Source organism: Solea solea, chromosome 17 (assembly GCF_958295425.1).
Source record: "Solea solea chromosome 17, fSolSol10.1, whole genome shotgun sequence".
In the NCBI taxonomy this organism is placed as follows: domain Eukaryota; kingdom Metazoa; phylum Chordata; class Actinopteri; order Pleuronectiformes; family Soleidae; genus Solea; species Solea solea.
In genome coordinates this window covers 10,780,329-10,805,043 of record NC_081150.1, presented here as the reverse complement: position 1 = coordinate 10,805,043, position 24,715 = coordinate 10,780,329, and the positions used below count along the sequence as shown (strand labels likewise).

The 24,715-nt window shown below is 40.0% G+C and overlaps 1 protein-coding gene across 3 annotated transcripts; it reads right to left on the bottom strand.

Annotated features, from left to right (window-relative positions):
• Positions 1-1,897: 1,897 nt before the first annotated feature.
• Positions 1,898-20,128, bottom strand: ylpm1 (YLP motif containing 1). Of its 3 annotated transcripts, XM_058613691.1 has the most exons (23): positions 19,097-20,128; positions 18,073-18,291; positions 17,333-17,371; positions 16,726-16,914; positions 15,963-16,477; positions 11,637-14,363; positions 11,294-11,417; positions 11,048-11,192; positions 10,867-10,956; positions 10,576-10,756; positions 10,459-10,482; positions 10,160-10,350; positions 9,818-9,963; positions 9,658-9,720; positions 9,402-9,521; positions 9,100-9,276; positions 8,935-9,018; positions 8,782-8,865; positions 8,621-8,695; positions 3,784-3,835; positions 3,023-3,150; positions 2,674-2,862; positions 1,898-2,180 (listed from the first exon to the last, which is right to left on the bottom strand). In XM_058613691.1, the coding sequence occupies exons 1-22, from the start codon at positions 19,721-19,723 to the stop codon at positions 2,716-2,718; spliced, it is 6,147 nt and encodes a 2,048-aa protein (XP_058469674.1). In that variant the 5' UTR covers positions 19,724-20,128; the 3' UTR covers positions 1,898-2,180; positions 2,674-2,715. The 3 variants fall into 3 exon arrangements, with proteins under 3 accessions (XP_058469674.1, XP_058469676.1, XP_058469675.1); XM_058613693.1 differs by lacking the exon at positions 17,333-17,371 and having other exon boundaries at positions 19,097-20,127; XM_058613692.1 differs by lacking the exon at positions 10,459-10,482 and having other exon boundaries at positions 19,097-20,126.
• Between the last annotated feature and the right edge of the window lie 4,587 nt (positions 20,129-24,715).

Sequence of the window (24,715 nt, the reverse complement as noted above, 5' to 3'; positions counted from 1 at the left end):
ATATTCCGGTTCCCAAGGATGCAAAGGATGTAGATGTAAAATTTATTTTACAAATGAAAGCACAGTATATTTCCATACAATGTAACCATGATACTACCAATCTATATTCCCACTTATCTGCAATATACACAAATGTGTTTGCATTTAAGGCCCCATTCAGACCTGGTAATAACATCCATCCTGGTATTATGTAAACATTGTGGCGTTCACCTGCCTTAGAGTCAAATATTCAATATCATAATAATGTAATTGTGACGTTATAATTAACATGTTTTTAAATGAGTCTGACATCGTTCGTGTGTGTGTGTGCGAGTGACAGAAACAAGACGAGAGGAGCTTGAGTGAATCAACACTCTACACACACTGCTGTAACATGAAATTTCTGAACGGAAAAAGAAAATCATGTGACCGTCAGTGTGGATGTTGTGGCAACAGCTTCAAATTACTGTATTAGCCGATCTGAGTAGTGTAAAATAATGAAATAAAATTAAATCTGAAACTGAGGTCATCAGCTGAGGAGGCGCTCTCTAATCGGTCCTGAGGATTGATAGCATTCAAGCATGCTTAGAAATCTGGTCACATTCTTCCTCAAACAACCTCTAAATGTGTTGTTTTTTGATCAGACTGAAGACATCATTCAGGGTGGATTGGGAGTTTTCAGACCCGTTCTTGGAGTGACCTGCATGTGATCGGATCACTCACAAATGGGTCTGAATGGGGTTTCAAACACTTCTTCAGAAAACTCTTCCAGTAGAAAATGGTTATTCTTGTGCGAAATGGATTATTTCAAAGACATTAAATATGCCACTGTGTATTTAACATTTATCAGACTAGGCAGTCATTGCAGATTCTGTATAGATCATCTGTTCAACTTGAGCGTGTTCATCGAGCAAGTTCAGTTATGGGCACTTAATCATCTGAATATAGCATGCTTGACATTTTTTACTTTGAAGTCAACATTTACAAAAACTGATTCAAAAGGAGACATTTAGTCATCAAAATGAAGACACTATTCTTGTAATGAAAAGCAGCTACAATGCGCCATCAAGGAAACAAGCCTGTAAAGGTCCAGTGCGTTAACATCGAGTCCAGTTAATTGGCAGTAAATTAAATTTCTGTCATCCATTTGTATGAGTGTATGATCTCGTTTGGTTTTCATAGCTTTAGAGTAAGTCTTAACATGTATTTAAGGGAAGGGCCTTTGCACCTGTCATGCCGCTTGAGCAGACAGAACAGAAAGATTAGCAGAAGCTTGCGTTTGCCGTTTTTAAACCAAGAAGAATGACACGCCTTGTGGTTGAGATGCCCACCATAGTTCAATGACATGCTTAGGAAAGAAAGGAGTGAGCAGTAGAGTCATCCGTTACAACTACACTCTCACAAATCCTTACACACTGAATCTCCTAGTTGTTCTGTGTTCATGAATTTGTCTTTTAAAGGTTTATTTTAATGCCCTGGAACCTTGGAAAGGTTCATCCCTCGAACTGCGATTGTGTTTTTTGTTAATCAAAAAAACTATTTGATGTGATTATATTTGGACACAGGAGTGAGGTAGTTTTGTAATCGTCAGACAAATGCAAATCCACACAAGCAGCATGCAGAGCCAATGAAAATACCACAACAAGCCAAACTGAATTCAAATCATGAGCAGCTTAAAATTGTTGTCAAATGTTTCAACGTCTCAGTGTTTTACTAGAAAATTAAACTATGCAAAATAGAAAGGATGAGAACATTTTAAAAAAACACCATCACATATCAGCTGCACTATGATGAAGAAAAAGTCAAGAGTGATAAGTATTTTTACTAATCTCTGCTCTTACTGATCTGTGAAATATAATTTTTGGAGCTTCTGATGATGTGCAGATGACAGCCCCCAGGAAGATTTCCCCCGACTTGATGATTTTTGTATAAAAGTTTTATTGTCTTTTTTCCAAGTAAGCATTGACCAAGAAACAGTGCTACAGGTAAACAGCAAATAAAACATGAACAATATAAAAAAAAAAAAAAACATGACTGAAAACATAACATATCATCAGAAGTAGTCGGGAGTGTCTTTTAAAATGAGGTGGAAAACATTAAACCGTATCCTTCCCCATGATGAACTCAGAAATTGATATCTATTGGTGGTTATCACCCTGATGAGTCTCGAGCTTCGGGGACACATTTCACATTCTGGACACCTGCAGAAAGAAAAATAAACCACTGATAATTTGGCCAAAGACAGATTTGTGTGAGGAATTAATGAAATGTACTTTTTTTATAAAGAAAAAGTATTTTTTGTCAATTGATTTAAGTCTTTTAAATTCAGGCAAATTCTTCTAAAGAACTTTAACAAGTCAATGCGCGTGTTTTAAAATTAGTAATTAAAAAACTATGCATCAATTCAAACATTTAAACATATTTGAAGAAAACGGCTCACCGAACAATTCCGAGAAGGGATTAACTTAATTACTTTGCCTAATCTTTTATCTTATAAATCTGAACTTAACAGTTAGTGGTATATTTTGACAGAGGGCATGTCATAAGGAAAATCCTCAAACATGTCCTCTTCAGCTCATTACAAGTGGGTAACTGGGATATTGATTCCATTTGTTATACACAAATATGATGACTCGTTAACATCAGTAACATTACGGCAATCCTATCTGTTTAAAAAAGGAGTGATAAACCTACCTTTCAAAGAAGCAAAAAAGGGGGGAGAAGATTTTCTTCTTCTTAGAAATACTTGGTGCGGTTGAGAGCTCTTTGTGCCAGCTGACCACTCTCATCCGTGATTCTCTCCCAGTCCGTTTGACCCACCACAAAGCCAATAGCGCGCTTTCGATCCGCCTCCTTCTGCTCTTCAAGATCAGCCCATCGAACCTAAAGAGAAGGGGGAGCAACCAGGGTGTGAGGTTACGTGCAGAAAAATAATGAATTACCATAATTTTAGGTAAATATGTCACATTCGTCTGCATTTAATATTACACACAACAACACTGCACCAGATATTTTGATGTTTTAATCTTTGTGGCCAAATTACCCGCTTCTTTCCTGGTTGGGACCTGCGCGTGGCATAGTCGTCTGGCAGCTGAAGGTAGTCCTCCAGGTCTGCCGTGTTATCACTTTCACGTTTCCTCTTCCCACTGCTACCAAGACCGTCCAACTTGTCTGTGTAAATCGAAGATTACAGCTCAGGTCTCTTCTGCCCTCCAATAAAAAAAAGCTTTTTTCATCTTGACATTTAATAAAAAGCCAAATTAAATCAATTGGCATTATCAATTTTAGCTGGTTCTCATTCATAAAATCATAAATCCAAATGTGCCAATATCTGGCAAGTACAACCTCATCAGTGCTACAGAAAGAGGGACGCATCACTACTCCCTCATTTGCCCAGCATGGAATTTGAAGACATAAAAATGTTTGTTTGTGCACACATACTGGGCCTAAAAGTAATTTCAGGGCAAACGAGGTGCACATTCCACCTGTTTGCCTTAAAAATGTTTACATTACATATAATGTCATTTTTTTTTTAACAAATTTAACAAATATATGAATCTGAAACCTCTTAATCTAGAATCACAACATGAACAATGTAGGTTGTCAGTGTAGTGAAGGTGAAATCTGGCAAACAGTTATCAATATGCGATTCACTGATGGACCGTCTCTCGTAATTGTCCATTAGTGAATCATGCACACAACAGAACATAGCTTCTACGACAAATATCATGCTCCATTACACCTCTATACAATAACAAATGAGTAATTAAAGGAAGTAAAAAAAACTAAAAAAGAAATACCCACCTAGTTTAGCCTCGGATGTATCCATCTCCCATTTACTTTTTGGAATGTAACCCTATATTATATAAAGAAACACTGCAATGGTTAAACATCGGGGTGATACAGGGAGGGGGAGGAAAGATGGTAAGAGAAAGTGGTTGGCTGAAACGAGAGGAGACTGGTTTTATCAGAGGTAAAAAGACAGATACAACTGAGAAACGAGTCCAGAAACAGAGAGAGAGAGAGAGAGAGAGATTATTCAGTTAGTGTAACATACAAAAATAAACCTTTTTTCAAGTTCAGATAAATGTGTTCAGAGTGAGCATTTGTTCTTGGTCACACAAAAACAGTTAAGTAAGAAGGAACAACAGCTGTGCTCTGTGTTTGGCAACACAACCTGTGTTCCGTCCCAATTCTGCTCTCAGGTCAAAGAATTTAAAAAGCAAAAGTGGTCGTCGCTCAAGCTCTGAACATGACGTTTGCATGTGACCTTATAATCATATTGAGGCACTTTCATATGGATTCCGACTTCTCTTTTCTTTTTTTCAAATAACATTATTAAAAGCAAAACTGCTTTTAAATGTTTGCTGAAATCCTAAAGACAAAAGCGCGACAAAGTGAACCAATCCTACGCCGTTGAGCTTCATTATCTTATCTTAGATTAGTAAAAACACAAAATTTCTGAGTAAATTTTTTTTGGATTAAAATATGCTTTATATTGATTAACTATAATACAATATATTCATATAATCAACTAAATGGAGGAAAGAGTGTCAACAAAGAGGTCATCTTATATACACATATGCTTAATTTATGAGAGCAAAGTAACATAAGAGTCACAGTGATAATGAGAGTCGGCCCATTTTAATTCCAGCTGAACTACTGTTTGTATAAAAGGATTCCAAGATATTATTTGAAGGCAGTCTGGGCTGCAAAAACCTGATAAAACCTTAATCATGTGCCAGAGCACAGGACCAACAAGCAAAAATATAAAGTAAGGGTTGCATTTATAGTTTCTTTTTCATGAGATTAGGGTTTAGCTTTTTTTTTCATGGGTGTAGGTTAATTTATCTGTTGGATTATTTGTGACAGTTTTTGTCTCTATTCATGACAGTTTCTCACATTACCAAAGAAAAACTGCAATATAAAAGTGTATTTTTTTTTAAAACTAGTTTTGAGATCAGCTCTGGACGGTGTTTTAATCTACTTTTGAAAATCAAAATATCAAGGTACTGGCCAACAATTAAAATCAGATAAAAATCCAACAAAGTTTTAAGGCACCATAGTGTATTAAGAAAGTATATAATTAAATGAAATATGACAGTACATTTTAAATTCTCATTACACTGCGTGCATACTGAAGAATATATATACATTTTAGAATAATTTGCAATTTTGACTTTAGTGCAAAACGTTCATGCACTGCACACCTATACACATAGGTGTTGTCAATTATTGCTTACAATAAACAGAGGAATCTCCATACAACTGTTCATCCAGTCAATTTGTATTATAGTATTGTATTATCATGTAGATGAGGTGGTTCTTGAGATTGATTTTTTAAACCATCACATTCAGACACTACTTTAGCATAGAACATATGTGGCATGGCCTTTGTGCTGCTCAGGAAGTGCAGTTGTTGAGTGGTAACACTTTTTCTATAAGATAAGTGTAAGTGAAGCAGTAAGCCAAGTCACAAGCTGTATAAAACTATACTGGATACAACAGTATTATTAGATTATGCAATACATACATGCAATTATGCACATGTGGGTCAAAAATACAAACAGGTGTAAGCATAATAAAGGTAAACAGCAGAAATCCAACTCTTTGCAGCATCTGTACAAGGTTAATCTAAGTTCAACAAAGTTTGACTGTAAAGACTGCCAGGTCTGCTCAAATGATCAAAGTCACTTTCCAAAGACAGACACTGTAGTATATAAAAACATTGCATACAGGCTGGACACCTGTGCAGTACAATACTTCTCAGATCTCAATACACTGCAGTAAAATATTACATAAATCTGGTGTGTGGTCAAGTGTGCACCACATTACCTCATCTCAATGAAATTAAGAAAAATAGGTAAAACAAAATGGGCATTACATTGACGCTTTGATGAGGAATGGTGATGCTTCAGCAAATTAGCATGATATAATACCACCATATTTTCTGTCAAGTAATGTTACCATTAGATGTTGTTTATTCTGTTATTCAAGTCAATACTTTAGCTATAGCCTGTGTGTTCTAGTTGTGACTGAAAGGATCTCTTCTTTGTTTGATTGTACATTATTGCAAATAATCTGGTGTGCAACTGATTGCTAAAAGGTTAGGTTTTGCCAATTAGAGAGATTTGATGACTACTTATGATGTGTACTGATATCTTACTGTATTATTTATTTGTTTAATGACACTGAAAACATGTTTGCATTCATTCCCACAGCCACTATAGTGATGTCTAAAAGGTGAGACTGAGTGGCTAAGATATCACATTTTGTTTTGCGAGTATACATCATAAATCATGACCATTCACACTCCTCTTGCTTTAAATCACACACCTTTTCAAGGCATTAGGAAGGATTAAAACAAAAGGGGGAGCAAATGGATTCAGGACAACAACATTTGACCACAAGATAAGCCTCATTTTTACTCAAGTTCACCGGTATTTGCTGTTTGGGATTCAAACACAAGTTCTAGAACTGCCATGTTTTTGGAGGCATTATTTGAAAATGCAATGACGGCAGTAAAAAAGCCTGGTCAACTTACAAGTCTAGCCTAGTACCATTTATCTGCAATGCAGCAGTTGTAGGCCTGCAGTTCAGACAGTTTAGTTTAAAGTTTGGGTAGACTTAAAAAACAAAATAAACCTGGGGTTTGGGAGATAAGAAGTATGCACTGTGTGAAACTGCAGGTCTGAACTGGATGACTGTAGACGCAGGTCTTACATTCGACGTTCGTAGTGGTATGATAGGCTCCGCGTAATACAGATTTTGTCATCTGCACATTTCTGCGTTGGGCTTCTGGGATCCTACACGGACAAATGTGAGCACACCTCGGGTTCGAAGTTCGCATAGACTGTACACACCAACTGTGCAAGCTTCCTGTAGCACAACACTTTCCAGTTGCTCTCGTAATACTCAAAAGAAACAACAGAGATGGTCAACATGGAAACCTGCTTGAGATTTTGTGTAGAGGTCTGGGAGGTACCCACACAAATACAAATCAGTGCTCAAAATACAAGGACATAGAAAAGTGAGACTGAGTGCGCATGCGCGGAACACTAGACTGATAACGGACCCTCATTTTTAGTATAAATGGAATCTGGCCATGTACACAGATACGGAAATGAAAGTATGACCCAGCCTAAACAACAAAGCAGGTAACTTTCATTACATTACATGTCATTTAGCAGACGCTTTTATCCAAAGCGACTTACAAGGGATTGAGTACAACCTGCCAGGGGTATTGAACTAGCGACCATGATGTCTTTTGCACACAGGGTACATAAATAGACAATAGAAAACATTATATTTTTCTGGTTATCTTGAGTAAATAAATCTAAAGGCATATATTTCAGATCTATTGATATTTCCATCAGATAATATGATAACTTTAAATATGATAAATGATTTTTTTTAATCACACATAACCACATGTGCATTTAGTTCTACCACTTAGGGAAACCAAAATTACAGTCACTGGACATTATTGTCTAGTGAATTTGTAGTGAACACAAAAGATATAAAGACCATCATTATGAAGCAATAAGATTGTAGAAACTTCATCTTTCTACTGCAGAACCATATTAAATTGTATTGGGACTTGAGGCTCCCATGCAATCTTGACCTTTTGAATTTCTCAAATGTATGAGGAGCAAATGTCTGTGCAAAGTTTTTTGGTATGAAGAAGAAAGGCTGAATTTTTTTCACTGAAAGCTAATAGTTTTATTACGTATTTTTTGGATTGTGTATGAATATCACACTCAATGCTTAAAAAAAAAGGAAAAACATGATATTAATAACAAGAAACGTTGTGTTTTTACATTCACTGCCAACTGTTATTATGGCTTAGATAGGCACCACTGTCAAGTAGGGAATTCATTCCCATTCAACACATTCGAATCAATGTCATAAATGTTTTTGGCATAAAAAGAAGTCAGTGAGAAGATTTAATATTTAAGGTCCTGGTTTATCTTACACACATTTGTTAGGACAAGTGTTTATTCGGTGAAAGAACAGAAAACCTGTTGTTTCTGCTGTTTTCCCTCATTTTTTTCTTACAGAAATGAAAAGTCATGGTCACAAACTGAAGATATTGCTTGTGTATTACATACAGGGAGAAGCCCCTTAAAAGGTTAGGTTAAACCATATAATACATATAAGTTTTGATTCTTTTATGAACTGTTACAGAGTGAACTGTTACATATAACTTACCACTGGAGGAAAATGAAACATAATGTATAATAGGAGGAATTTGTCATTCATTTATTGCTATAGTGTTTTGTTATGATTTCATGATCATGGGACCTTGACTATGGATTAGAATGTTTTGGCCAATGAATGTTGGTTATCTGACTGCAGCGGCTGTGATCTCATTTTGTACAATTTTTTGTAAATGTCCTGTTAATTATTTTACTTGTTATGTTTTGTAGTCATTGTAAACATACAGAAGAAACCATACATATTTAACCTATTATTTTTCATGAATTCACCTATCTTGTCTATTTTATAAGTGTAAAAAAAACACCTGGTCAATAAAACAAACAATATAATTAACAGACTTAAGTCTGATATAAAATTACTGTACAAGTGAAGATGATTCTGTCAACTACATCGTAATTAAATTAAAATGTTCATGTCCTACCAGATCACCCTCTTCTTCCTCCTCTCTCTTGGGTTCCTTGGGCTCATCATCAGGATTAAAGTCTTCCATTTCAACCTAATAACATAAACACGTTAGTTTTATCTCAGTTAATAATCGCGGACAATAATGTTTTAAAAACTGTTCCATATCGGAGACATCACCTCCTCAATAGCAGCATCCTGAAGCAAGGACCGGACATCTAAGCGCACCATATGACGCGGTGAATGCTCCCAGTTGTTGGACATCTGTGTACAAAACTCTATATTAGTACGTGTTCGCTTCCTACATATGGGTTTTAAACCAATCATGCACACCTTCGTTATATCCTTAAGTGTGCGTCCATGGACATTCCTCTTTGCACAGGTCTGAGTGTCTGCAGTGATTTCCGCCAGATATACCTTTAAATTGAAAAAAAAAAACTTTAGCACAGGGCCAACTAGGAATAACATTTTTCTGAACCATCAATGAACACAACTTACTTCAAAACCTTTGGTTTTGGCTGCACTCCAAAACTGATCAAAATGTTTGACCCGGTCATTTACAGAGTCTAAAATGATGAAGGGGAAAAAGCCATCATCCAGGGTTTTCTTGAAGGTCTTGAGCATGCTGCTCCGGTAGGTCTCTTCCATCTCTGGCTCGTACTCATACTCAAGAACCTGCAAATCAAATATTTGTGTTAGATTATTCCTTACAAAAAGCAGCAATTAATTTACTTTTTATTCAAAATTTACATCCAAAAGTTCTCGTCAGTTATTTTGTTATTGTTGCATTTTTGACTCACCTTGGCTTTGACTCTCCTGCCCGTGTCTGGGTCTTTCTCAACTTTCTCGACTTCCGTCATAAAATAGTCATCCAAAACAAGAACTCTCGGTGGGGCACCACCACAATCCACTTCCTTGTCCTGAATATTAACAATATTGATATAATATCAAGATAAAATATATTTTTTCCATATAATTATTTGATTTGTTGCATTTAATGATCTCTTAAAGGGCGATATGAATATTGTTAGTAGTTGTTGGTATAATTGCACTCACCCGTATAAGCTTTGCAACATGGCTTTTCCCACTTCCTGGAAGTCCTCTCATTATAATGACAATCTGTTTGAATAAATGCCTTACATGAGCACTCAATATAATAAAAAACAATAAGACGCAGTTACATCAACATATGCTGTAGCATTAATTATTGGGCTACCCGTTCAGGTCGAGATGATCTGCCAGGTAGTTTGAGGATATCGTCAATATTCTTCATTTCTGGCTTCTTCTCAACTCTTGGGGGAGGCGGAGGTGGTAGAGGTGGTGCAATAGGAGGCCGTTCCTCTGGATAACTTCTTCTGTCCACTGTACGTATAGAAATGTATCTATTTATTGTTTTAGAAATTGCATTTTAATTGTATCTTCTAAATTAAACAAAGCTCTTTGTAGCTGAGGAGAAACAAACTTGTGATGAACTATGATGAAATTCTTCCTAACCGTGGTTCTTCTAACTAGCTGTGGTTTGAGAATACTTGTTTAAGAGATGTAGGGTGGAACATACCAAAGGGCGAGGAGCTATGGCTGTAACGCTCAGGCCCACTGCGTTCAAGTCCAGCACGCTCATATGAAGGTCTATCATAGCTAGACCTTCCATAATGATCGTCTCGATCGCGGCTGCCACTTCGGTCACGGTCCCGAGGATCCCACTCTCGCTCCCTGTACCCCGAGCGCAGAGAAGATGCCAGTGGAGATCTGTGCAATGGCGAAACGTCAATGTCAATCACCTCAACCAAATTTCTTGTTTCATGCTGGCAAACACTGATGACTAATCACAATGCTTGACACAATGCGATATAGTACCTTTCTTCAACCACGGACTGTGTGCTTGAATCAAGAACAGACAAACAGAAAATGATATTACAAGTGTATGGAAGCAGTGCACTTCCCGGGTGTTTGGGGGAAAAGGAGAACTTTTACCTGTTATCTCTTTCTCTTGGGGGATAGCGGTCCCTCTCGTGTCTCTCTCTTTCATATTCAGAGGGGTGTTTTTCTCTGTACAACTCCCTCTCTCTACTGTACTCTCGGCGGTCCATGTAAGGGTCTGATCGCCTTTCATAATATAGGTCTCTGCTGTATGGATCTCTAAGACCAAGAGGTTCTGGGAGGAGAATTTTTAAAAAACATCAGTGAAATATGATCAGTGAAATATGATAAGTAAAGGGGAAAGATCCAATTGAGGTGAAAAAGTTTTACGATATTGAAACTCACCTTTTTCATAACCCCTGTCCGATGGCAATGGGTCAGGCCTCAGCACGATTCTTTCACCATAAGACATCCGCTCAACAGTGGCACCAGGTTCTGAAATGAGTGTTAATATCAGCAACTTCTGTAAATTTAAAACGTTATGTTTGTTTGTTTGAAGACAAGTGTTCATCTTAGCTGCTCATACCATGTCCGTGCCCATAATCCACAGTCTTTGGGATTACTGAAGCTGTAGGTGCAGCAGAGAGGACTGGCTTGTAATCTGTGGCACCAGGCTTTGAATCCCAAGGTACAGATTCAGGTGTAGCCGTCTGTGCTGCTGCACTCATGCCCTGAGGACAAAATATATTATAATATGGATATAACATTTAATTATAAAATTGCGCTACTACAAATGAGGAAAGACAATTAAATGTTAGTAATAATCACTTACCTTCAAAACATTCCTGATATCTGCTGGGATCTCCAAACCAAGAAGACCAGCAGGAAGCTCGGGCAAGACGTCAGTAGGTGCAGACTGTGGTTCAGGATCAGGGGTCTTCACCTCCTGCATTTCCCTGTGATGCCAAAAGAAAGAAAGATGGTAGAAGATGGCAGAAGACTAGAAGTTCCCTTAGATGCAATATAAAAGCAAAACGTGAATCGAGCACAACTAGTAATATTCCATCCCCTAAACTTTTAGGTAGAAAACTTAAGTGACTTGATGCCACACAAGCAAAATGCAGTATCTGTGAGCCATAAAACACATTCATTTGAGTTGAAAGTCTTAAAATTACCTTATAAGCTTAAGCTCTTGAGCGGCTTTCAAGATGATCTCATGCTGACGTTGAGAAAGAGCAAGTACATTTCCTGCACTTGTGTCTTGTGATGGTTCAACTGAACTCTCTGCTATGCTTTTTACAGGTGCAGCTGGGAGTGATGGTGGAAGTTTTTCCAAAGGAGGGGCTTCCCTGTGCTCATCGTAGCGAGGTCTGCGATCTTCATAGTCAGGAGGATACTCTCTCTCTGGAGGTGGTCTTGAAGACCCGTCCCATTCTGAGGGAGGGTATTCCCGAATTCTCAGCTCTCCTCTTGCCCTGTCATGCTCATTATATGGATGTGGGTAACCTTTATCTCTTTCCCGTTCATCTCGCCAATGGCCATCTCTGTAAGGATCTGGTGGAGGCAAGCGTGGGGCATAGTCCCTCTCAGGAAGAGCACCGTCTCTGTCCCTTTCAGACTCATAGTACTTGGCATCATGCCGATTGTCATCAGGAGGATAGTCCCGTGGTGGCCGCCAGTGGCGACCATCTTCTCCATGACCATAATCCTCGACAAAACCCTCTTTATAGCCCTCTTCAAATTCTTGTTGACCTGGACCTGACCGCCACATCCCTCTTGCCATTCCTCGACCCACAGGTCTTCTTCTAATTCCTCCCCGATCCATTATCTCATGTGGAGGCAGAGGGGGACCACTATCATGTGTTGGTTCCCATCCTTCCTCTCTTTCCATTTCGTTGTCATAAAAAGGCTCCTCCATAGACTCCATTTTATAGTGTGGTGGTGGCACACGATGCCTACCTCTTTCTACATCAGGATGCAATGGATGGCTGTGAGGATCTAGTCCATGGTAATTGGGATGTCCTGCTGGATCAGTTTCTGCATCATCGGTGTCCATTACATGATCCATTGGCCCAGGTGCTGGATGAGGAGGGCGTCCTCGACTTTGGAGCATGAAACCAGGATGACCACGTGGGGGGCGCCCCCGGCCAGGTGGAAACGGAGGTCTCATTCCTCTCATTAAAGGTCTCCTCTCTTCCCAGTAAGGGTCACCTTCCTCAAAATATTCAGCAGATTGAGGTTCTTCCCAGTCCACTGGTTCACCTCTTCCCATAGGTGGCCCTCCTCTACCCATTGGGGGACCCCCTCTAGACATAGGTGGTCCTCCTCTACCCATGGGTGGACCTCCTCTTCCCATTGGTGGCCCTCCTCTACCCATTGGGTGACCCCCTCTAGGCATAGGTGGTCCTCCTCTACCCATTGGTGGACCTCCTCTCATCATTGGTGGACCTCCTCTCATCATTGGGGGCCCTCCTCTCATCATTGGAGGCCCTCCTCTCATCATTTGGGGCCCTCCTCTCATCATTGGGGGCCCACCTCTCATCATTGGGGGTCTCCCTCTCATCATTGGGGGTCTCCCTCTCATCATTGGGGGTCCTCCTCTCATCATTGGGGGGTATCCTCTCCCTATAGCTGGTCCCCCAATTGGTTCCTCATAATATTCTTCCTCTGTTGGAAAGTAATTTTCTTCTGGCATCCACATTTCTTCAGGGGGCACCTCAGATTCCTCCAAACCATACTCCTCACATGAAGGATCTTGCCAGTGACATTCTTGCTGGTCTTCCGACATTCCTAAGTCCTCTTCAGGTGGTATACAATTATAGGACATTTCACTCTTCTCCTCCACATGGGGGACAATGTTTGGTCCGCTGAAATTTCCACGCCCCCTCAGCCCACGACCTCTTCCATGCACTTCAGCAGGCAGATTGGACTGTCCTCGTCCCATTCCAGGAATAGGCTTTGGAGGCTCTTGTCTTGACAGCATTTGGCCAGATGTTTGGGGCTCCTGTTGTAAAGGGGGCTTTGGAAGCATTGTGGCTTTGTTGTTTGTCAATGGTTTGTCTGGTTTATCTGCAGTAGATTTCAGTGCCACAGTAGTGGCTGGAGGCTTCTTGTTAAGAGGATTAGTATTTTCACTTTTATCAGGAGCTTTAGAATCTGAATTCTCAGCTTCCTGTGTTGTCTTTAAGGTCTGGGGAATGGGGTCATTTTGAACAAAAAATCCTTCATCTCCAAGCAAGTTGTCATCTGTCAGGTCTTCAGACCTCACCTTATCATCTGGCCTGGAATCATTTTTTTCCTTTTCAAGCTTTGGTTGCACGTCCGAATTTCCGCCAGTCTTTGGGACTGTGGTAGATTTAACCGCCATTTCTGCTTTTAGTTGAGGACCCTGCTGTTTTTGCTGGGGCATAGGTGGACGTTCAAAATGAGGAGGAGGGCCAGGGTGCCTTAGAGGTTGTTCATACCTAGGCTGCTGCCCAAGTCGAGGTTGTTCAAATCTAGGGGGGCCATCAAAACGCTGCCGTGGTTGATCAAATCTAGGGGGACCATCAAAACACTGTCGAGGTTGGTCAAATCTAGGAGGACCATCAAAACGCTGTCGAGGTTGGTCAAATCTAGGAGGACCATCAAAACGTTGCTGTGGTTGGTCAAATCTTGGGGGACCCTCAAAACGCTGCTGTGGCTGGTTGAACCTTGAGGGACCATCAAAGGGCTGCTGTGGTTTATTGAACCTTGCAAGACCATCAAAGCGTTGCTGTGGTTGGTCAAACCTTGGGGGACCATCAAAGCGCTGCTGTGGTTGGTCAAACCTTGGGGGACCATCAAAGCGCTGCTGTGGTTGGTCAAACCTAGGGGGACCATCAAAGCGCTGCTGAGGTTGGTCAAATCTGGGGTTGTTTCCTCTGAGATGAACAGAAACAATAAGAAAACATCAGTTATGGTGTTAATTGTCTTTAATTAGACTCAGTAACAGCCTTGCAACATAAAATGCAAGTAGAAGTGAAATATTTACTATGCACTCTAGTCACAAGCTCATTAAAAGGCTATCCCATTCCACAATGAAATTTAAATACCAAAACGTTAGCCAGGTTTATATACATATTAATAACCCTAACCCTTAAGTTGAGAAAATATATATCATAGCATGTGGGGGACAATGTGATATATTGATTGCATCAGACTTAGTTCAAATTAATCAGCCATTCATTAATCTCCTAGCACTTTATCCTCCGCATGAGGGTCACAGGGGCGCTGACATGGTGCGACAGGCGGAGTACACCCTTGACAGGTTGCCAGTCCATCACAGGACCACATATGGCACATTTCCACCAGCTCTACTTGCCTCGGCACGATTAGGTTGCATCTCCACTACAAAAAAGTACCTACTTAACGTGGGCGGAGTCATCACTGCACGGCTGAGTGAGACTGCGGTCTCACACACACACACCTTTACACCAAACTTCTGTAGTTGTTGGAGATTAACTAACACACACACACACACACGACTTTACACCAAACTTCTGTAATTGTTGGAGATTAACCCACATTTTTAGGATCGTTAAGTAGTTTTAACTGATCTACAATTCGGCACTGTTCGGCTTGATTTCTGTCCAATTCAATTCAATTAAATTTTATTTGTATAGTGCCAAATCATAACATACATTATCTCAAGGCACTGTACATAGACAACAACAAGGAGAGCAGAGAACCCCAACAGTTCACACAATGAGCAAGCACTAGGCATCAGTGTCACATGTCTCCAGAGTACCGGAGTACAGCCTCCTACTCCACAGACTACAGCGGCAGGGGTCTGTGATGCCGCTCGCGGTCGCTGGTGATACCCCTAAATACACCACTCCACTTCAAAAGACTCCTGTTAAATATAGAAGTTTCCCTGGTAGTTGTTGGAGATTAACCCACGTTTTTAGGATTGTTAAGTAATTTTAAGTGATCTACAGTTCGGCGCCGTTCGGCTTGATTTGTGTGTGGGACGTCTCGTCCAGTGACGGGACTCTGGCCAGTCAGCGGCCAGCAGTCTGACCAAGCATCGCATAGTACCTACTTAAGCACGCTTGGAACCTCGCCGGATATATAAAAATAGTACCTGGTACCAGCTACTATGCTAGTGGAAACGCTACTTAAACCGTGGCGTGGCGAGGCAAGGCGAGCCGGTGGAAATGCGCAAATAGAGACAAACAACCATCCACTCTCACACCTAAGGTCAATTTAGTGTCCAATTTGACTAATCCCCAAAATCTGCATGTGTTTGACTGGGGGAGGAAACCAGAGAAACTAGAGAAAACCCATGCACACGGGGAAAACATGCAAAATCCATGCAAACTCCATGAAGAAAGTTTCTTGTTCCAACTGGGTCGTGAACCCAGGTCTACCTAATACCAGAACCGTGTGGCCCCAGCCAAAAAATTAGATTTTCTCCTACTGACAACACTATCTTAATTTTAACATTTTAAAAACACAAGTTGCAGAAAATCCTTACTAACCTTGGACCTTGAACACTGTTGAAACTTGATGGTTGAACAGGGGGAGGACCTGGGGGTCTTTCTATGATGCCAGCAGGGCAACCTCCTTTCACAGGTGGTCCAGCAGGTGATTCTGAATTTGGCCCAAACCCAGCTGGCTGTGGACCTTGAGATCTGGGACCAACAGCACCTATAGGATGCTGTACACCCGAGTTTAGTGACTGCTGGCGCAGCTGCATATCTTGTCCAGGGAACTGGCCATATTGTCCCATCATCCCACTATTATACTGGCCTGAGGCAAATGGCACCATGGCAGTCAGAGCGGCCTTCCTTTCATGAAGGTGGGCATTGGTGGCATTCATTTGCTCCTGCCACTGCTTCCATTGGAGTTCATAGTCCTGCAATTGGTCTTTGTGGGGATAGGTCTGGAACTGCTCAAACCACAGGGCAAATGAGTGCTCCCAGTCTTGAAATAAAGGTGTGAACTTCTGCTGTTGCATTTCATAGTGTCTCAGCTGCATTTCAGTAGACATCGACTGCAACATTAAAGAAAGGATACCATTAATTCTAGAAAGAAAATACCAGGGCATGAATTGAAAAAATAAAAACTTATGGGACTCCTAGATTTTGCATGTTTTGAAGAGCCCAGCTGTAGCAACTCTCTTTTGGTTCTAAGTACTAAGTACTCAAACAATTCTTTACTTTCGCCTTTCAGTTCATGTATAGGTCAGGTTCATCTCAGAGGAGAAACCAGACTGACAGCAGCTGTCAAACAATTACCTACCTGAAGATCTGCTGGTTGTTGAATCAGCTGTTGGTACTGTTCCAGGATGTGCTGTAGCTTCTCGTGGTGTTGCATGAGAGTTTGGTATTGCAAGCCCACTCTCTGCTGTTGCACCTGCTGCCACTGTGCTGCTGCAGCTTGTAACTGCTGGAGGCGTGCAGACTCTGCTGGGTCTTCCAGGCCTTCAGGCTTAACAGACACAAGGCAAGATTGAAGTAAAGCATGGCATAAAGAAGGTTTTTGACATATTATAGAGCAGTTTGTGATGGAAGAGACAACACATGTTTGAGATGAATGAACCTATTGATAACATCTTACACAGTACTTCAATTAATATTTGTTTGAACAGGCCAGGACAATGACATTTTACTGCTCTAAAGATGAATTACTTATTACTTTAATTTCTGTAACTCTCACCAGGAACATGCAGCAAAACATTAAAGAGTCGTGATAATATATTAATGGATTATAATCACCAATCACAATTAGAAGTGTAAGTACATGCCAGAATTCAATGGGATTGTCATTCATGACATGGAAGCTATTCCAAGAATTGGGGGGAAATTATCTATGGACAAGATGATGGGAGAGTAAGTAGCTGACTTACTGTATCTGTTAATATAGGTGGTTTTCCCACATTTTCATTCTGAAAATTCATACAAACAATGTAAACAGTGTTTACATTAAATGACAGAAGAATATGTATGGCATATTCAAAACTGATTTTTAAGGGAACTTTTTGGATCAAATGTCAACAAATACTTTTGAGTGTAAAACAAAAAACAAAACAAAACATTGAAACCCCTTAAAAGAACAATTTGTTTTAGAGTAATTAGTTTTACTGTACAAAAAACATTGAGGCTAAACTCTGTGATGTTACACTTGAAAATAGACAACTGCACTACCATAATGGTTTGTAAGTATTGTGAACTCAAAATAAAATAACTTAAAATCCAACGTGCTCACACGATACTGTTAAACAGTAGTGTTATTTTTTGAAAAGGTAAACCAGACATCTTTGACCCAACATTCAGAGGTGTAAATTCATGTACAAAACATTTCAAATGTCATATTATCAGCACAAGTTTCATTATATGGTACAAATTTAGTGAAGTAATACGTACATTGATCACAATGCAGCTTGACTATCTGTATCTGTAGTGGGCTACTGGGAAGCTTAATTCTGTCTTACTACAAATCATTTTTTTGTAGCCTTCACAACCCACTGTTTAAACAGACTTGCAAGCTAAAGATCAGAAGAAAACAAATCTGATATAGTTCCCCTATGACCAAAAGAGTTTTGACATCCTTATATAAACGTCTCTGTAATTTGTTCGGAATGCTTACCCTCAATTCATCAGGTAGTGGCGGAGGTGCTGGGGGCTCCTCTCTTGGTGGGGGTGGAGGTGGTGCGTTTTTCTGAGGTTCTGATGGTGGAGGAGGAACTGCCTGGCCAGGGGATGGTGCCACTGGGCCATCACTCTCTTTTTGACTCTGCTTGGCTCTCTCTTGCTTCAGCTTCTGCAGATTCAGAAGGTGCTGTTTGTACCAAAGTTGCTGTTGTTCCTGGATGAAACAATCACAAAATGTGAGGGTCAGAAAAAGCTTCCTTCAGTCATGCACTTAGTTCTGTAACTTCAGAAGTTGTAAACATTAAAACTTACAACCTGTTGCATTAACAGATATAAATTAAATGCCTATTCACATCTTAATATTGAAGAATACAATTTGGGTTAATCACTATTGATTTCTGTCACTAGTTCACATCGTTTTTCTAATACTCCAATTGAGAGGGACACACATCAGTATTAATCAATAATTAGACTTTATATAGCACCTTTAATACAGCACAACTCATGTGCTTCACATCATAAAAACAAAACAGGGTACAAACCACACCCCACCCATCACTACCGACATATAAAATTATTGCAAATGTAGCAGGATAAAAAAAAAACAAATCTAAGGGGGAGGAAACATCGAGAGGTCATCTACAGCTCTGGCCGTAGATATTTTCATACAGTATATTATGCTGTATGAGAAATGTTTAACTTTCTTTTATATATGCCTAAAATATTATGCCCGCTTTTCCAATTTGTATGGAATTCCTAGAATGCATCTTGCCCAGTGGTTATTAAATGAAGTTGCTTTGCCCATTTTGTTCAATACATTTGTTTCTACTCTATTTAATATGCCTTCTGCAAACAATACTAGATTACATACATGGTAGTTGAATAAGCAACAGAAATGTTTCATGAGGGTGGTGATGGACTCAGGTTCAGTCTCAGGTAGAGTCTCACTGATAAAAAAAGTATCACAGTGATGTGACTTCTCATCTGAACTACCAGAATAAACTGGTGCAGGACATTACCTGCAGGGATACGGATTTGTCTTCTTCTTTGGAGGACGGATCCTTCTTGTTTGTGTCTGGAGGTTTGGGAGCACTGTTGCTCTCTGGTGGCTTTGATGGGGCAGGCTCTGGAGGGGGAGGGCATGGTTGTGGTTCGGGGATAAGCGGTTGCGGTGGAGGTGGAGGAGCATGAGCAGGAGGATGAGCAGGAGGATGAGCAGGAGGATGTGCAGGAGGATGTGCAGGAGGATGTGCAGGAGGATGAGCAGGAGGAAGTGAAGGAGGATGAGCAGGGGGCGCTCTGTTCGGCTGAACCGGAGCCTCGTCTGGGTTGAAGAAGGTCTGAGCTCCAGCTGTAGTGTCTAAATGTCCCGGGCCCTCAGGCTGCCACGGGGGCCCCGCGTAGCCATACGCCCCGGCGTTGTTTCCGTGATGTAAAACAGACTGGAGCTGTTTCTGGTGCAGCATCTGGAGCTGCTGCATCTGCTGGAGGTGCTGCTCCTGCAGGCTGGAGAACATCGAGCCGCTGGACGGAGCCTCGAAGCCGCCGAAACCCTGTGCTGGGCCGGCACCCGGCTGCTTACGGGGCCCGGGTCCTCCGAAGTTTTGCGAATGGGGCCCACCATAGTTTCCCCAGGAGGGGTACATTGTTGGACAGTGAGGAACTGTGCTCGGCCTTTGTGCTCACATACAGGCAACCGGGCCCGAGTAGCTAACACGGGAGCTAACACACACAACGACGACCTACCTACAAACTGACAGCTACGTGTTCATGTCCGGACAGAACCTGGTCACGTTAGCCAAAGATGATACAAATCACCCCCGGAGACGAATATCTTCAAAGACAAATTAAATTAAGTTAAGTCTTATAAATGTGTTACACAAACATTCTAACATCACGACGTCGGTGAGGGACCGAAGCAACGGCGGAAATACGTCACACGTACGTATTGCGACTGCTTCCGCTGGCTGTACTTTCTTTTTAAATTAAATAAACTAATAAACAACAAAAATGCATCAAAGTCGGATACATCGTTATTAGTTTCTTAATACCCATAATTAATCATAAATATCTGCATTTTATTTTATTTTTTTGTTTGTACCCCTTGTTATACCTATTATTAGTAAGGTATAATTAATAAGTACATTATACAATGTATTTACGTTGTAGTCAATGATGTAGGCAGTGTTATTAAATATGTTATGATGAATAATGGTAATTCTTTTCCAGTTGAATGCCATTGAGGGCCTTTCTCTTTTTTCTTCTCTAGGCTTTACTTGAATAAAATAAAAATTAATTCTTTTTATATAACCTTGTATGAGAGCTGATGTTGCTGTTTCTTCTTTTTGATAATGATAATGATGAATAACGAATATTAAAAACTAATCAATAAATAACTTACCCTACTACTAATAATAATACTCATATAAAAACAACAACAGCAGCAATAGCTATTTGGCCTCCACACCTAAATAATTTATCAATAGTTTCTGCAAGTCATACATTAAAACCCCTCTAAAAAACAATGTGATAATATTATTGAGGGGAAAAAAACAAGTATCAAATCACAACATGCTCACATGTTCAAATGTGGACACAGTACATTACCCCCACTGGGTCCATGATATTACCACAAGAGGGAGACATTCACAAAGACATGTGTGCACCACTGACAGAGGCTTGACTGCAACAACAACAACCATAACAACATTCTTTATGAATTGAACTTTAAATATACAGTATTACTTGGACACGCAATTTGTCAGTTATGTCATATGACAACAATACATACAAAAGCACATTTACACCATTTTTGATGTAACATACATACACCTATCAAGTATTTGACGCACACTGTAATCTTAGTAGTTTTTTGTGAGATCATCTGTGTGAGTTCAGTGTGTTTGAAAAGATTTTGTGTTTTTGTGCGTAGAAACAGAGAGGGCAGGGTGGGAGGGACAGCAGTGGGAGGTAAAAGACCAGTGACTTTTGGTTGCCCTTGAGGCCTGATACACATAAGAGTATTTTTGTCTTAAGATCACCAGTAAATCTGTATTAATTTTGACCAGAACCACTTAAAAAGAATCGTTAAAGCGGATTAATCAAGCCCGTCCTGTTTAATGTCTCCCGTTAATTAGTTTGTCAGCAGTGTTTTAATATCGCCTAATGACTTCATATTTCACTGATGACATTAAAGGGGTGTTAAAAGAGGGGAAATGGCCCATTCAGGATTCAGTTCTTTCGCTTAAGACGCCCTCGATGAATAAGACAAGGTCATGGAGGCCTAGCCTTTAGGGAGAGATACATTATCAGGGGATGGGGGTGAGGAAATCCCATAGAGGAAGCTCTCTCCCCTCTAAAACAGCATGACGGGCACAATGTGATACAGTTCTGCCTTAGAACAATACACTGCAGAGGGAATTCATGGTACAGCCCAGCCACGCTGTAGAAGATGGCAGGATAACACCACAGCGTGCAGTAGGGACTAATGCCTGGTGTTGACTGGAAGGGAGGGGTGAGACTCATTATTATTATTCAATTGTGTGGTGTGTTAGTAATCTACGTATACTCTTTTAAGTGATTCTTCAGAACATACAGAGCACAGGAAACAAACTACAGCCTCATATTTTCAAATGCATTAGAAGTTTGCCCTTCTCACTCCTCATCAGCACTTTCCAAAGCTTCCTAGGCAGGAACAAAGAAATCTAAAATCGTAAAGTTGGAGCTCACGTTATTGAGGACACTGCATTTTCTCTGTGATGAAAATCCTATGTTAAACAAAATGCTCAATGGAGGCTAATGGATCCCGAACAAGTCCATGCACTGCTTCCAAAATGCTTTGTTTGACAAATCAATTTTCCCATAACCCGGTAAGGAGAAAAGTGATGCGGATTGATCGCCCCCCCTGACTTTGTTTCCAGAATATTGTTTGATGGCTGGATAGATTAATTGGTATGACATTTGAAAGCCTTCTCTTGACTGTCAGCACCCAAGCCTCTATACTTTAATCGAATCCCCGTCTAATTGTCTCCTCTGTAATACCTCACTTCACAAATTAGTGACGGTGCTTCTATAAACTATTCCCAATGTAAGACCCAAACAACATCGCCCGGCTCAATCAGACTCTGGTTTGAATAGGAGGTGATGCTGGGATGATAAGATAGAGCATCTTAAAGGGCATCACCTAAAGCGCTGTGCCAGCACATCTGACTCTGGAGCACAATGGCTCTGAAACATACAAATCAAACCACAGCAGCAGCAAAGTAAACAGGCTCCAGAATCATCAATCCAGAGCGGCCGTTTTGATTATTTATTAGTTAGGAGACGGAATTTTGAATAAGGTCAAATGTAGTGAGGAGCCAAAATATGGTGACGCACAGTGTTGAGTGTGAAAATATAATTTTATGCAGCTCAACATTTTCAATACAACATAAAATATGTGCCTTATACGTATGTGTCTTTTTCTTTGGTTGCATTTGTACATTCTGGGAGATTTTAGGGGCAGAAATATTTGATTAAAGTATAAAATACCACTTTCAGCAATGTGATAAAGTAAATTCACATTAAATTCCTCTGATTCTGACTGTCATGTATTCACTTATTAAGAATTTACCCACCATTGAGATATTAAATTCATATAAATTACTTCTATGTAAGTAAAAAAAAAAATGTTTTCATGGATATAATGTGGAAAAACATGGCACTATACTTCCCATTAAACAACAGACTGCACGTAATTAATTTATAGCAGCAATCTCCACTTATGGAAGAGAGGAACTAAAAGAAGAGATGTGTTCCAGCAGACTTTTTGAAATGCATGATAATAATACTGTTTATTCTGCAGTGTGAATTTCATGCAAAACTCAACGTGTTTCACTAACGAAGGGGAAAAAACGTGACCAAGAATAACACAAACACATTATCTCTGTGTGTGTGTATCATCACAAGAATCAGTAGCAGTTTATTAAAAGTATTAATACAGCCAATAATTGTGGTTTATTATTATTTCTCTGCACACAAAAAAAGGAACAAAATATCCTGTGATTCCGAGTGTGGTTAGTGGAGTATGTGCTCCTCACATTCTATCAGCACATATTTATATAATTCACAATGACTAATTGCCCTGACTTGACTTCAACATTGTGGGCTGGGATCCTCGCAGAACAAGCTGCTTGGCTGCCCACCTCCTTCGAGTCGCCGCACCTCCCTATCACCCCAACACACCCACTTGCCTTTGAAAAACTGTAATTGAATGAGTTTATGTCGTCAAATTGATTAATCATATTAATTTGTACTTATTAGTGGGATGGTTCAAAGCGATGACAATTAGATTAATGAAATTAATTAATTCTTCCTCCTCACATCGTCCTCCCAACTATAACGAACAAAAAAAAAAAGGAAAAAAAACATAGAAAAGGGACGACTTATGACAAAATTGGCAATCAAGATTTGGTTGTTAATTGAATGTCTGCTTTTATTAATGATGAGGTTTATAAAAGACCTTGAGAGAAGAATATTAATTGATTAATCAAAGTGATCCAAATTAAAGAGGGAGTACACAGACCTCCCTCACAGTTGCTTGTGAAGAAAGTGCCAGTGTCTTTTTCAGGATGTAAAAATATAGATACTGTAAACAGTATCTGACCATAAAGTTAAAGTAGAAGTAAAAATTTCAACCAGCAAAATCAAATATTGTCACCTGTTTTTTTTTTCTGGTTTAGTGCTATATTTAGCAAAGACATTTACTGAAATCATGTCATCATACATTAGTCTGAAGAAAACAGTCTTAAAACAAAGCATGTTGCGGTGATGAAGAGGCTCCACTTGCACAGACCGAGCCCCTCCAGACTTTACAGTAAAGTATGGATGTTGCCTGACCACAGATCAGTTCTGCAGGGAGTCACACGTCCCAGTGGGAACGCAGCCATACATTCATCATGCCCCGTTTGCCTGTTGTGGAGCAACAAAATCCACATAAATATATGTAAATATGAGTAAACAGAGTGCGAGATCCCCCGAGCTGATAGACCGCTTTGAATTTCAACAAGCTGTCTGACGGTTATAAATGATGCTTATGAAAAAGAAGTGATTGTTTGATATGATAACCATGAATCTGATGGTAACGTCCACACTATTAGAACGGCCCGATAAGAGCATTTATGACTATTTGCTCAGTGTGATAAAGGGAAGTGAGCTGTTTGATTAATATGAGCAGCTGGCTGCAGCTCCGGGTTTAACAGACTGTTTTGTTGCATATAACTTACAGTAATGGCCCGGTATATACACCAAAATGTGAACTGTCACACCCGTGAGATAAGCAGAATTATGACTAACGCGCTCTACATTTATACGGCATCATGTTTGATATGCATGCTGTGTAAATGTGCGTGACTTATGTTTTCCCTGAAAATATATTCACTTCAATTGCAAGATGCTATCTGTTTGGTGTAAAAGTGGGAAAAGAGGCTATGGTTTCCACATTCAAAAAACATATAAATCTTGCTCATACTTGCGCCGCTAGAATGGATTACACACTAACTCCTCACTTCGCCCATACAGTCAGTGCATGGGGTCAGCATTTTTCACACTATTAAAGCCCAGACCTTTAAAATAAAATGCAGGGGATTCCTGACAGTGAA

Coding starts and splice junctions, on each gene's coding strand:
- ylpm1 (XM_058613691.1), bottom strand. CDS start 19,723: ATGTACCCCTCCTGGGGAAACTATGGTGGGCCCCATTCGCAAAACTTC. Junction 14,364..15,962: donor AACAGTGTTCAAGGTCCAAG/GTTAGTAAGGAT, acceptor TGTTCATCTCAG/AGGAAACAACCCCAGATTTG. Junction 8,866..8,934: donor CACTTAAGGATATAACGAAG/GTGTGCATGATT, acceptor TTTTGTACACAG/ATGTCCAACAACTGGGAGCA.